Raw genomic sequence first — 15,002 nt, 5'->3', positions numbered from 1 at the left:
CTCTCCAGAAGTCTAAGAGAGTGACCATCACTCTTCACAGAGCTCCCTCAGTGCCCCATGGATCAGTCTGCTACAGTGGTATGATGCAGAATCCTAAGACCTTTAACAGCCAGGAGCAGAGCCAGCTGGTCTAGATAAAAGGAGAAGTAAATAACCCAGCAGGCTTGCCTCTCCAGAAAGCTCCAGCAGTTTTGAGAGGCCTGGTGAGCAGAGAAAGCTACTTCTAGGAGCTGGCTCTATTAGGAAGGTCATTAATAGAATCCCTGGGAACCCGTTGTTCTACATCAAGACGGGGCTTCTTCCAAAAGGCTTTAAAAATCAGAAAGGAAGATTATAGTGTGGTGAGGAACATCCATAGACACTCAGACCCTCACCCACTGCATCACCATGTGCTCTCTCTCACACACATACTTATTTACAATCACATGTCTACACATATCATTGTGTCTTCACACTCATATGCTATGCACACATCACTGTGCATTCACATTCATGCTTCACTCACACATATACACACAGAGCCCCACAGTCATTCACTCACACATATGAACACTGGTGCCTTCACATGTGTGCATCCTTACACTAACATCACACACAGAGCCACACACTCATGTACATGTATGGACATATGTGTATGCACATATGAATACAAATACTCACACCATACACTCATGCACTCGTGTTCATGTATGAACACACATTTTGGCACACATACATGCTCACATTACACAATCATGGATGTACGCACTCACATATTCATACACATGCGTGAGCACACATTTATGCCCCTCACTCTCAGGTGCTCACACACTCATGCACACTTGTAGGCTTCTACACATACTCCAGTGCTCACACTTACACACAGCATACTCATACTCATGTTGTGCACCTGTAGATACTCACATGGCCTATGCACAAACAGCCTTACCCTCACACAGCAGGCAGGCCGCTTAGAGGGGATCTAGTTTCCCCTCTTGCAACTGAGAAAGATAGATAGATAGATAGAGAAAGAGAGAGAAAGAGAGAGAGAGAGAGAAGCTTGAAGTAGGTTCCCCAGATGCCAGAGAAGGCAGCCGACCAGGCCACCTAGAAGGACAGGCTCAGCCCATTCCTAGAGGCACAGTCTGAGGTCTGTCTTCTTGTGGCTTCAACAGGCACCCGCAGAGGGCAGGAAAAAGCTGGGCAATCTTACTAACCCCCCAACACTCCACTCATGCTTCTAGAACCCACAAACCTAATGGGAGAGCAAAGTATCTATGATGAAAGCCCAGAGCAGCTGGCATTCCCAGGAAAGGCTGGAGCGCGGGCACCCCAGCAAGCCTTTCTCCACAGCTTGCCTGGCATCTTCTCTTCCCCTTCCCTTCCTCACCCACCCTCTGGGATCTCCCCATTTCTCCTCGTGCTCACTATCCTGTCCAAGCCCTCCTCCCACTAAGAATGGCCTGCACTTCAGGCTATAAATGGCATGTTCATCCATGTGGCCTGGTACCCCAGGAGGGAGCCACTGTTTGCCAACTCCATTTCTGTCCTGGACACAGGAGCACTAGTGAGGCTCCTGCAGAGAGGGCCCAGCCTTCACCAGCCCCATTTTACAGATGAGAACATTGTGGCAAGGGATACTGAGGTGTCTTTTCCAAGGTCATCTACCATGCTTGGAGAGGCAGCCGTGGTTCAAACCCACTTGTGTTTTGTTCTAGAGCCTTCTTCCACTGGCCCAAGCCTTTGGAAAAAGCCGCTTCCATCTGAGCTTGCTTGGGACTCTGCCACATATGCTTGCTTGTGCATTTGTGTATAGGGCAGAGGGATCTTATAATTGGGTACCACGGGCGGGGGCGGGGGGGCGCAGAATGTCAGCTAACTAAAGAAGCCAACCACAGTGACTGGGTCCTTCTTCTCATCTCACAGGCCTCCAGGGATTCACGGGTGCACCGGGGAAGCCAGGAGCAGTTGGTAACTTGGGCTTCCTCTCCTGGGATGACCAATGTATTGCCAATGTCCACGGGGCAGCTGACCCCATGAGTTCTCTCTATAGCCCTGCCCTACTCATCTTTTCCTCCACAAGTTTTCAAAGAGCTCACCAAGACCACCAAAGCGATGAGCTAATGCACGTGTGCCCTAGGTCTTCCCTGGGGATCCCTTCCCTCACGCTCTGCTTCTATCTCCTGGAGCCCATCCTCACTGGGACAATGGCCCTCACCTCTGTTCTCATCACAGGTGCTCCAGGACCTCAAGGAGAGAAGGGCAGCAAAGGTGACAAAGGTCTCACTGGCCCCAAGGGGGAACACGGCATCAAGGGAGACAAAGGGGACCTAGGCCTTCCAGGTAAGGGTTGTGTTGGGTGTTGGCATTCATGGTGAAGCCCAGGGGAGCAGGAAGTCTATTGGTTCTGGCTGCAAACAGGGCTTGACTCAAAGAACTGCATGCCCAGCTGTTTAAGAGAAGCCTCAACTGTACTTCAGCTCTTTTGAAAATGAATGAATTGATTTCAGTTTGTGAGTTGCAGAGTGATATGCATATTATACAAAGATTTCAAAAAAAAAAGTGCAAGGTATTTGGCTTCTCTGTCGCTCATCCATTTTTCTTTCTGTGTGATGAGAGTCTTCTAGAGAGTTTTCATGAACTGCTTAAACTCAGAGAGTGAGGACACCGGTGTGAGCTTCTGCTCCCTGCTGGGGTCTTCGTGCCATGGAGTTCAGTTAGGCTGTGTTGGCACTTGGTGTCCTGTCAGGAAGTAGCCACCCTTTTTAAATGTGTGTGTGTGTGTGGTATATGGTGTGTATTGCCAGTTTATTTTTATTTAAAGTAGATTTTTTTCTCATACAATATATTCTCTTTATGGCTTGTTTCTTGAGGTAGGGTCTCTCACTGAACCTGGAGCTCACTTACTGGATGACCATCAAGTCCCAAGGATCCTCCTGCCTTGTCCTTTCATGCTCTAGGATTACAAGCATGGGTCACCATGCCTGGGTTTTTTTGTATTTTTTGTTTTTGTATGAGTGCTAGGATTCAAACTTAGTACCTCAGCCTTATTCAGCAGGCACTTTCCCCACTGAGCCATCTCCCTGGTCCCAGGAAGCCATTCATTCTTTATATCTCGAATCGACTAACCTCCCTCCCAAGCCTTGAACTAGCCTACCTCACTTGGACCCAGGAAGGCTGGTTCTTGCTCTTGCTGCCCTCTTCAGAGTCATTCACTAATTAATCATGTTCCCATTCTGAGGGGACCTGGAAGGAACCCGGCATGGTGCCTAAGTCCTCTCCCAGGCCCTTGTCAAAAAAAAAACAAAAACAAAAACAAAAAAAAGCAACAGAATAGAAGGCTGGAGAGATGGCTCGCTTGGTGATGTACTTGAGTATAACACAAGGTTGATCCCAGAACCTATGTGGAACGGCCAGGAGTGGTCACACTTTCTTGTAATCCCAGTACCAGGGAGGCAGAGACCTGGGACTCACTGGACAGCCTGCCTGTTGAGTTTCAAAGCAAGTTCCAGACTTCAAAACCAAAACAGGGTAGCAACTGAGGGACAAGACCTAAGGTCCTCTAACTTGCAAACTCATGTCCATGAATGTCCATACATAAATGGTCACCCACATACTTGAACATAAACAGGTATACACATTAAAAAAAAAAAAGTATACTTCAATATTTTTTTTAACTAAAATTTCTGCCAGCTTTCTAGTAGAAAGCAGAAAAGGTTGCTTTGGGGTGATGGTCCTCTTTAAGACCTTCACCCCATGTTGGTCCCACTGGGAACAGAGCTGAGTGTCCACACCCAGTCGACAGTGTGACCTTAGTGACTCTCAGAGTAGCTAATGGCAAACCAGCTTACTGTGCAGCCCCCTCCCCAGCTGGCCTGCCCTTCAGGAAGGAGGCTGCCCTCAATTGATATGCACCAGGTACTAAAGGAAAGGAGGAGGAAGAGACAGAGGACTCAGGAGAGGACTGGCTGGATGAGTTCGGAATGCTGATGACAAGTGGAAATTTTGAAATCTTTGGGTGCCAGGGAAGCCCGTGTCTGCGCCGCCGGCAGGCACAGAAATGACTGCATTGTTCTTCTCTCTCCCAATGACCTTTGCTATTCTTGGCATCCGGGAGATGCTTTCTAGAACATTCAGATCTCAGTCTGAGAGGCTACAAAAGATAATCCTCATAAGGTAGACAGTAAAATGAGACCCCCAAAGTACTGGGTGACCCCAGCCTATGTCTCTTCTCCTCTTGGTAAGACTTCTGACTGGGGTCCTGGGAACCCAACCATTACTGGTGTTCGATTATCTGGCCAATTTGTCATGAGTCTGTGTCTTGTCTCTGGGGAAGGGGCTCCTTCCTGGAGGGTTGTGACTAGATCTTCCCCAGTGGGCACAGGGCATTCTCTTTTGGAATTTGGGCAAGACAGGAAATGCCTAAGTCAGGCTGTTTTACCCTCTTCCCACGTCCAATCTTGATTTTGTTTGTTTGTTTGTTTGTTTGTTACAGGAAACAAAGGAGACATGGGCATGAAGGGAGACACAGGGGCCATGGGGTCCCCTGGAGCCCAGGGAGGTAAAGGTGATGCTGGAAAACCAGGCCTACCAGGTGAGAGGTTGCACCGTTGGGCCACAGACCTGAAGGCATTGCCCTTCTCTCTGGTAGTAGAGCCAGTAAGAGTTGACAACATTCTTATGAGTCGCATCCATTGCAGGTTTGGCTGGATCTCCTGGAACCAAAGGTGATCAAGGTAGGAGCTGTGGGCATCTGGGCAGACTGGCTGTGGTCCCCAGGAAGAATCAAGTGGGGAAATTTGACAATTATATCCTTCCCTCCCTCCCTCTCTTCTTCCTGCCTTCCTTTGTTCCTTCCTCCCTTCTTTCCTTCCACTTCTCTTTTTTTCTTTTTTTCATGTAGCCCAGGCTAGTCTAAACCTCACTATTTATCTAAAGATGACCTTGAACCTCTGATTCTCCTGCCCCCAACCCCCAAATGCTGGGATCTCAGTACTGTACCACCATGCCAGGTTTCAGCTCATCATGGTGTTAACCCAGAGCACTCCAGGAGTTGAGGAACCTGACTGTCCCTTTAAACAAATGGTCAGTTTGTAAAATGGGCAGACTCTAATCAAAACTGTCTTTACATGTCCTCCTCCTGGGCTGCTGAGATGCAGAGCTGGGTGGTCCCAGCCCGAAGTTCTCAATCTGTCCACCATCTTGAATTCCACAGCTGTGGTGGAGGAAATAGAGCTTAGGACATTTTTTTCTCTCTCTCCCTAAAGGACAGTAAATGAATCCTAAAGATGATGAAGGGCTGGTGTTAGGAGGTATATGTCATGGAGGATGGGGAGCCTGCCCTTGTGCCACTGACCCCCTAACCCTGCCATCACCACTTACCTTTCAGGAAAACCCGGAGTGCAGGGTGTTCCAGGCCCTCCAGGTGCACCAGGCCCTTCAGGTGCCAAGGGTGAGGCAGGACACACTGGTCCCCCTGGGCCAAGAGGTGAGGTCCTTTATCCCTGCACTGGGAATGGTATCCCAGCATCTGTTCATTCCAATCCTTATGCCCATGTGGTGTGTCTCTTCTAGGACCCACAGGGATTGCTGGGAATCCAGGGCCTGCAGGTCTGAAAGGAAGCAAGGGAGACACAGGTGAGTGAGTGAGTGTGCAGGGGGTGGGGTGGGGTGGGAGGTGGGGTTGCTGGGGTCTATGGGTAGACAGGAAGGAGGATTGACTCCCAGCGTCCTATCTTCTGGCCCTGGAGGCTCGCTCCTGATAAAGGAAAGTAGTTCTTTCCATTAAATTCCCTTGAGCACATGTTTCCTGGCTTGCTCTTTTCTGTCCATGGTTCCCAGAGAGCCCTGAATGCCATGAGCAAACCTGGAGCATCCCAGAGGGAAGCTGAAACTTCCTTCAGGCTGGGCTAACCTGTGGTGACCTCAGCATCTAGGATTAGGACAGAGGACAAAAATTCTTCCTTTGCAATCTCTTATGGGAACATTGGTCCAACCCAGGGAGCTCATGGAAACTAGTTTACAAGCCTAGCAGAAGCCGTCCATACACAGTGGATCTGAGGCTTGTCCAAAAGTCAGGTCACAAAGTTGCTTTTTTTTTTCCAGATTCTGTCACATAGACTAACATAGAGTCATTCTATTCTATCATATAGACTAATAGAATTACTCTAGTCTGTTCTATAGACTAACGGAGTCATTCTATCCTGTCCTATAGACTAACATAGAGTCATTCTATTCTATCATATAGACTAACAGAGTCACTCTATCCTGTCCTATAGACTAACATTGAGTCATTCTATTCTATCATATAGACTAACAGAGTCACTCTATCCTGTCCTATAGACTAACATAGAGTCATTCTATTCTATCATATAGACTAACATAGTCATTCTATCCTGTCCTATAGACTAACATTGAGTCATTCTATTTTGTGATGTGGGCTACAAACAACGTGCCAGATTTGTCTGTGTCACTTGCCCTGCCGTCAGTGTGGGTCACTTGATAGGACCCTGAGCTAATCTGTCTGATATCTGAATCCAAGCTCCTACATTGAGCTCACCTGGTCTAGAAAGTTCAGGCCACTGCATTGGGCACTGTAGTGATGGGCAGATTGCCATAGTTCATGGGCAGATGCCATAGACAGACAGCAGGCGTGTTCCAAGTGTGGACTCTAAATGCCATTTGGAAAACCCTGTGTAGTTGGGAGTGCCAGTTGAGAGTAAAGAGCAGAGCCATAAGATTAGGCTCCTGCCTTCAAGAATGTCAAAGGACCCTCTGCCTTGACCCCTTCCTCTGCTAGAAAATAAGGTTGAGCAAGGTCAAACAAATTGGGTGCCCTAGCCACATAAAAGCTGGCCCGTCCCCATTTCATCTGGTCAAGAGGTTGTCTGACTGATTCATTCATTCACTCACTCACTCACTCATGCATTAGCACCTCCTAGCAGGCCTTGAACTCTGAGTATATGATCTTTGTTTTCTTTACTGAAGGCAATTAGGAGTGGTGGTTAAGGTGTCAGCTTCATTTTCTTCATTTTTTGATTCCCTCAAGGCTCGGAACCGCTCACAACCCCTCACCAGGGTTAGAGAGATAGCTCGTTGGATTAAATGTTTGCCTAGCAAGCATGAGGACCTACAAATTAATCCCCAGAACTCATTGAAAAAAAAAACAGTGAATTTGCTTTTAATCCCAGTTTGATGGAGGTAGGGATGAGTGCGTCCCTGGGGCTCGCTGGTCAGACAGCCTACCCTATTCAACAAGTTTCAGAAGAGTGGGAGATGCTATCTCAGAACACAAGGTGGGAAGCATCTAAGGAACAAGAGTTGAGGATGGCCGGGCGTGGTGGCGCATGCCTTTCATCCCAGCACTTGGGAGGCAGAGACAGGCTGATTTCTGAGTTCGAGGCCAGCCTGGTCTACAGAGTGAGAGTGAGTTCCATGACAGTCAGGGCTACACAGAGAAACCCTGTCTTGAAAAAAAAAAAAGAGTTGAGGATGTCCTCCAGCTACCATGTACATATGCCTATGTATACATGTACACACACACACAAGAACCCACACCAACTCATACACAAGAACCCACATACATACATGCACCTGCACACACACAAGACCCCTTGCCAATTTAATTACAGACATCATAATCTGTGGGTCATCTGTATGTGGTGTCTGTGCGTGTGCATTCCAGTAATCACCCAGATGGTAAATATCAACAGTCCAATACTATAGGTCACCCATTAAGTACGGCTCCGTATACAAACATGGTTGATTATACATTCAATTTATGATGTATTATAATCACCATTTAGGTTGGTGGCTCCTCCAAGGCCAAAGCTTGCCTTGGTGCAACATCTGCTGGCTTATGTGGACTTTCCATGGGGGGAGGGGAATTCCCAGAATTCTGTGCGCCAATGAGTGGCCACACAGATTAGATCTGGTGGTTACCGGAATAGATACCCAAAGGGGTGGGTTGGCAGATGGGATCTGAATGTCATCCTCGTGTTTGAAGACAGCTCCCTTGGTATCCTCACTGTCAGGAAGCTGGTAATCCCCAAGCCAGAGCTTCTGTGGCATTTATCCAGTTTTGATAAAGCCATCCATGTTTTCAACCCATGGGTTTCCCATTTGGTAAATAAAACCATGAATCTCTCAATAGAACAACCAGCCGATTCAGATGAAGACAGAGGAATGACATTTCACTGGCTTGGCCTGGCTTTCGTTATTATGGGTTAATTACAAGCCAGGAGAGGTCTGCCTGCTGTTAAACAGACCTCTGGGCTATGCCTTATGTTCTGAGCTTTACCATCAAGCTCTTGATCTATCCACCCCTACTTGAGTTTTATCTTCCATGCCTAGCAGTCAGGAAGCAGAGATGGGGGCTTGGAAATGGCTCCATCTGTAAAGTGCATGTTATGCAGCATGAGGACCCGAGGTCAGATCTCCATGTAAGAGCACAGAGGCCGCCTGCAGTTCCAGTCCTCGGGAGACACAGAAAGGGGATCACCAGGATATGCTGGCTAGCTACACTAGCCTGAGCTGGTGAGCTCTGGGTCTAGTCAGAGGTTCTGCCTCGACTTAATGGCCTCTTTAGGAGGAATCCATTTAGAGGCCACGTGCACATTGCAACATGTTGCAAAGGTTCAGAGAGGCTAAATTTCTTTGCCTCTAATTGCCAGCTGCTAATGCACAGTGAGTCTGAGAGTTCATCCCACTGTCTGACCCCAAAGATCTGCTTTTCCCGAATTTGTTCTATGAAGTAACACAGGCTGTAATGCAAGAGGAATCAAAGCTGCCCTGACTCGGGGCTGCCATAGTGGGGCTCCGGACTAGTGAATTGTTAGAAACGTGTATTCCTGGGTCCCCACCCCAATCCCACTTAATCAGCATCTCTGAGTGGACCTGGTAAGATGTTTCTGTGTAAGCCCTTGTGTGTGTGTGTGTGCGTGTGTGTGTGTGTGTGTGTGTGTGCAGATAATGCCACCAAAGAAGCTTGTCAGATAACTCCTCCTATCAATTTCTGCCTTATTCTTTGAGACAGAGACAGTCATTGAGCAAGAAGTTTGCTACAAGGTTACAGCCACGCATAGCCACGCACAGCCACACACAACCACACACAGCCATGCTCAGCTGTGCACAGCCATGTCTGGTTGTTACTTGGGTGCTGTGGGTTCATACTCATGCCCTGGTGCTTGCACAGGAATTGTTCTGGTCCAATGAACCACCTCCTAGCCCCACACAAACCACAGGCAGAAGATTCTAAGACACATTGAAGTTAGACAATGACGTCATTCAGGGGCGCCTGGAGAGCCCCTGAGAGGTCGTTCAGACCAAGCTAAGCAAGACTTCGGGAAGAGGCAAGCAGGGCATACTGATGGGACAAAGACAGCTTAGGGGAACCTTGGGAGCTGGAGTCTGGGGAAAGCCAGGTTGTACTGTTTACTCTTTTAGGACCCTGGATAGATCCCCTCGTGTCTCTTAAAGTCATCAGTTTGCTTCCTCTCTGTAACAGGGAACCAGCAGGAGTCCTCAGGGGTGTGGATAATGAAAGAAGGCAGGGCTAGTCTGCACAGACAGCCCTGTTGGTAAAGTACTTGAGGGTCTGAGTTCAAACAAGCTGGGCTTGGTGGCACCCATTTGTGATCTCAACCATGGGAAGTCTGAGACTGAAGATACCTGGGGCTCAGTGGTCAGCCTGAGTTGGTGAGGGGCTGAATCCCTGCATTCTAGTCAGTCAGGGATGGCAGCTGACCAACACTTCTCTCACTCCTTACCCCAAGAAGGGTCTTCAAGAGGCCACTAAGGCCCCTCTGCTCCCCTTGCTGGCACTGTGTGAGGTCTGAAAACTCCGAGAAGAGAGTGATGGGAAGGTCAGGAAGGAGATCTGCTCGGGCCATGGCAAAGAGGTGATGGCTCTAGATGGTTTTGTGATGATCTCATAGGGTAGGTCTGTGGTAAGGCTGGCCCACGTCACCAATGTGAAGCCTGTCAGGCACAGGTGGCGATGAGCAGCTGTTTTATCATCTACAGTAGATGTGCCCACTACTCTAGAGTGCCCACAATAAGCATGCACTCCCTCATGTTTGCACAGCTCTGAGGGAGTCCCACTGATCTGAAAGAAACCAGTATGAACCCTTAAAATGCTAAAGGAACAGGTCATGACCCATCACGGGGATGCCCAAAGGGTGCTGGAGATAGTGGGTCTTCTATGAAAAGTTAGTATTCATAAAGGAAGGAAGGAAGGAAGGAAGGGGAGGGGAGGGGAGTAAAGAAGAGAAAGGGGAAGTTGTGAGATGGTTCATGGGCATGGGTGATTTAGTTTGTGGCCAGGCCAGACATCCTGAGTTTTATACACAGGCTCCGCAAGATAGAAAGAGAGAACTTTGAAGAGTTGTCCTTTGTCCTACTCTCTCTCTCTTTCTCTCTCTCTCTCTGAGACAGAGGAGCAGGAGGAAGGACCTCCCATATTGACCTCAATTGGAATAGCCACCAATCGTTGCTTTCTGTACATGAGACCCCATTGCCATGTGGACCATAACACAACCTGGAGATACAGCAAGTAACCCGACAAATAGCTAGTTAATAGGTGCTGGCCTTGTCACGAGGGCCTGGGTTTGGTCCACTGGAATCTACACTAAAACCTTAGCAGGCATGGTGTTGAGCTCCTGTAATCCTAGAGCTGGGGAGGTAGAAACAGAAGATCCCTGGGCATTTGTTGTCCAACCAGCCTAAGCTACATCAAGAGTTCTAGGACCCAGTGGGAGACCCTGTCTCAAAGGACAAGATTGACAGAGCCTGTAGAAGGACACTGAAGGTCGCCCCCTGTCCTCTACACTCTCACACACAAACACAAATTATTATTGGCCTATCTACCATTGGTGATAGCCCCACAAAGATCTGGGTGGCCCCTGTATAGTCTTTGGAATCAAAATGTTCCTTTATAAAATACTTCTGATCTCTCTTCTGAAAAATCTCATGAAACAGTAAGGACACGGATTAGACTCAAGGTCAAATCAGGTCACTGGTGTCCAGACAGGAAGGCTGGCCAGGGCATCTGCAATCTGCGTATCTCAGACCTTCACCCAGCACGTCGTCACCGTTTCACCAAAACCCGCCCATATCTTCATCTGTCTGCAGCCTGTCCCCGCTTCCACCCCATCGTGAGGCTTGAAGCAATCACAGAGAATCAATGTACCCTTCCGTCTGCATTAATCAGACAAAGGTAGAGGCTGTCTAAGATTAAAAGTGTCTAATATCTAAGTTTTATTACCTTCTCCCCCTTTCCTGTGTTTCCATCTTAGGAATTCAAGGACAGAAAGGCACAAAAGGAGAATCAGGAGTCCCAGGTAAAGGGCTGGCTTCATTTTAATTTCTTGGGATTGATGACTGGGAGGCCTGTGTGTGTGTGGAACTAAGCCTCATGGGCTTTGATCACTGTGACCTTAACCTCAGAGTTGAGGCAGAGACTGAGGTTTGTCACCCAACCCTCTATTCCTTCCCTAGAAGGTCTGGACTAAAAGGCAGGGCCTTAGTCTCCCAAAATGGAAAGAAAGTGGGTCAGAGCCCGAGGAGGGTGGGCAGCGCATGCAATGGTGTCAGGCCATGCTACCACCAAAAGAACTGGGTGGGCCCCGTGTCCCCTCAGGGGTCAAGGCTTCCCCATCTCTTCTTTGCTCTGTCTTACCCTTCCTAGCTTCCCAAGTCCCTCCTCTCCCCTGCTGCTATTTCTCATTAGGATATCTTCTTCTTCTTCTCCTTCTCCTCCTCCTCCTCCTTCTTCTCCTCCTCCTTTACGATCATCATCCCCATCACATCCAAAGCAGACTACTTTATAAAAAAAAAAAAAAAATAAGTAAGATCAAGGGTATGGTGCTGGCTTACTCTCAACTGTGGTAAAAGCCATGTGGTAGGTGGTGTCATAATGGAGGGATAGCCCCAAACACCACAAATTCCAATTAGCAAAGATAAGAACTGAATCTAGTCTTGTTTGTTTGTTTTGGTTTTATTTGATTGTTTGGTTGTTTTGTTGGTTTGTTTGTTTGTTTGTTTGAAATAGAGTTTCACTATGTAGCCCTGGCTAGACTAGAAACTTGCTATGTAGAGCAGGTTGACCTCAAACTCATAGAGATCTTCCTGCTTCTGCCCCTACCCCCAAGTGCTGTAACTGAATCTTTAAGCAGACTGAAGTTTATTCAGGCAGCAAGCTGGGAACACGGGGATCGCCTTCCCATCTATCCATCTGAACCATCTATCAGTGAGAACTCAGAAGGACAGGAAGACAGAGAAGCAAGACCCCAGGCTCTCTTCTGCAGATAACACCCCCACATGGCATGGAGGGCTACCTACCATGACCATGTCCTCTTAACACCCCTTTCCTGAGGCTCAGTCTCCCAACACAAGAACCTTAGTGGGGTGTGCTCAAACCATACCTATGCCAAAGCGAGTGCTAAAACAGAATACAGGCAGACCTCTCGAGTGCTTCTTCTTCCATGTGAGCTACATCTTCTACTACAGTCTTAATTTACTAATCAGACATGGGGATCTAGAAACATTCAAGGAAATGATCGCAGAAAGACTAAAACTTCTACATAATTATCTCATCTTCTAAGGACTCCACCAGCCATATCCTCCTGTGCATTCTCAGTGGCATTAAGGTGGGAGACCAGATAACCAGAGCATCTCCCAGCAGGACCAAAGCTTTGGCCACATGCTCACACAGCCCATTTCTAGGGGATCTGATAGTCCAGTGTCACTCATCCACTAATCAGAAAGACCCTTGTGTCTTCTTGAGGAACAGGGTGAGGCATCTATGTGGCTAACTATCTCCTCTCAGGCCTTGTAGGCAGAAAAGGAGACACTGGAAGCCCTGGGCTGGCAGGCCCCAAAGGAGAACCTGGACGAGCCGGTCTGAAGGGAGACCCTGGGATGAACGGTAGGTGATGCTTTGACATAGACTTAAAGGTTACGAGTCTTGAGAACCCAGTCTGCTGGAGGTATCTTTATTGAGTTGCCAAGTTACGTGCTAGGAATTATATTGGAAAAGCATAATCAGGTTTTCCCAGGATGCATATAGCCTTTCCATCTCTACTCCGACCACCTCAGGCAGCACCCCAACCAAGTAGGTCTTTTCCATAAGTCTTGTTGCTTATGGAGTCTTTCTCACTAGCCTAACTCCCATTCCTTTCCATACAACTGAGGCCCGCTTCCTCTTACTCAACTGCTGGTGCATCAATAGCTATCCTCAGAGATCCCAGGTCACAGGCAGAGCCGGAGGAGAGAAACCTACCCTCGTCCTTCTATGTGTTCTGATGTGGGGGAAGGGGGGAAGGAAGATCTTGGATCAAAGTTTTCTCTTTATGACAGGGTCTCCCGGCCAGCCAGGACAAAAGGGAGAAAAAGGTCAAAAAGGTAATTGGTGCTTTTATTGTCTTTTACTTATCTTTTAGAGTCAATTCAGTGTTGCGAAATCGCGGGTTAAGGTATGGGGCTTATTTCTCTAGAACATTCTTCACATCTAGCCTGAGCCAGTGTGTGACTGGGGGCACAGGCAGCACCCCACCCTGCCTTCCCACTCCATCTTTTCTCCATCTCTCCCTCCTTGTTCATATCCCCTTCCTTCCTGCTCCCTCCCCCTTCCATCTCTCTCTCCTCCCCACGTTTACCTCCACCATTCCTTTCTCTTCTTTCCATCTTTTTCCTATCATTTCTCTGTCTTCCTCACTACCTTGTCTCCCCCTCTGCTCCTTCCTTCTGCTCCCTCTACCATTTTTTTTCCTTTCCACCACACATGGCAAGACATGCTTGCACAGAGGCATGTGCCCCTGTGTCTTGTTCCCTCTAAGGCAGAATGCAGGAGAGCAGAGCAGTACACAAGACAGTATTGGTGTTGAAGTGACGATTCGCAAAAGCTCTGGTGATGCGATCCTGCTTGTCCTCCTAGATGTACGTCTCAGAGCAGCAGAAAAAATTTACATCAGTGCCGGCCAGCACTTGCCTCACCTTACACACAATATGTTCTTGTCCAGGTGGATCCATCCAAGTCGTCCGGATCGTGGGTAGCACCAACAGAGGTCGAGCTGAAGTTTACTATAACAATAACTGGGGGACAATTTGTGACGATGGTTGGGATAATAATGATGCCACTGTCTTCTGTCGCATGCTCGGTTTCTCCAGCGGGAGAGGACTTACCAGCTTTGGAGGTGGTAAGTGACGCCACAACCAGAGACTTCTTTTCTACACATGCCCAAGTGCTACAGTGACAGCCTACAGTGAAGTGATGTACCATGGCTGTGGCTAAAGAAAATCACTGGTTCAAGGAACTGGAAAGTCCTGCAGCTTAGCAGTGGGTAGAGTACAGTTCCAACACTCTGGGCTCTGGACTAACCTCTTTCCAGCTTAGCCACCTGTCTAGAGGACACTGCCACATTTCTAGGAGTGTCAGCAAAGGCCATAAAAAGGCTCTGAGTCACTGCCGTGGGTCACTGTCTATTTGGTCTTAGAGTCAGGATGTCATGTAGCCAGCATGATTTATGGAGTCAGGGCAAGTGTGACTATGGAGTCAGGCAAGTGAGAACAGAGGGAGAAGATGGAATCATGGCCAAGACAGATGTTTGTTTCCACATCTGGAAACCCAAACCAGTAGCTGCCAGAAGTCTTAGCCATGAAAATGTACCCCCACCTCTGTGCATGTGTGTGTGTGCATGTGTACATGCACATACCTGTCCATGCCTGTTCGTGTGCTTGAGGACCTCCTCAGATGTTTCTCAGTCCTTCTTTTCATGAGACAGGGTCTCTCACTGGCCTGGAACTACTGACTTGATTGTGCTGCCTGGCTAGTGAGCCCTGGGGAGCTGTCTGTCTCTACCCCCTAAGCACCGATCACAGGCACACACTGCCAAATCCTGGGGGGGGTTTTGTTTGTTTTTTGGGGGTGTTTTTGTTTTTGTTTTTGTTTTTGTTTTGTTTTTCTTTTTTTTGGTTTTTTCAAGACAGGGTTTCTCTGTGTAGCCTTGGCTGTCCTGGAACTCACT

General features: G+C 48.2%; 1 protein-coding gene across 1 annotated transcript in view; it reads left to right on the top strand.

Moving 5' to 3' along the window:
* Window positions 1-15,002, top strand: part of Marco (macrophage receptor with collagenous structure) — a 33,581-nt gene that overhangs the window by 17,202 nt on the left and 1,377 nt on the right. The window contains exons 7-16 of the mRNA XM_031380758.1: window positions 1,906-1,950; window positions 2,215-2,322; window positions 4,475-4,573; window positions 4,680-4,715; window positions 5,369-5,467; window positions 5,554-5,616; window positions 11,274-11,318; window positions 12,806-12,904; window positions 13,336-13,380; window positions 13,998-14,174. Coding sequence (XP_031236618.1) covers window positions 1,906-1,950; window positions 2,215-2,322; window positions 4,475-4,573; window positions 4,680-4,715; window positions 5,369-5,467; window positions 5,554-5,616; window positions 11,274-11,318; window positions 12,806-12,904; window positions 13,336-13,380; window positions 13,998-14,174 — 816 coding nt within the window. The remainder of the gene's footprint in view (window positions 1-1,905; window positions 1,951-2,214; window positions 2,323-4,474; window positions 4,574-4,679; window positions 4,716-5,368; window positions 5,468-5,553; window positions 5,617-11,273; window positions 11,319-12,805; window positions 12,905-13,335; window positions 13,381-13,997; window positions 14,175-15,002) is intronic.

This window comes from Mastomys coucha, unplaced genomic scaffold (genome assembly GCF_008632895.1).
Source record: "Mastomys coucha isolate ucsf_1 unplaced genomic scaffold, UCSF_Mcou_1 pScaffold1, whole genome shotgun sequence".
Classification (NCBI taxonomy): Eukaryota; Metazoa; Chordata; class Mammalia; order Rodentia; family Muridae; genus Mastomys; species Mastomys coucha.
This window is presented reverse-complemented; position numbering and strand designations above follow the sequence as displayed.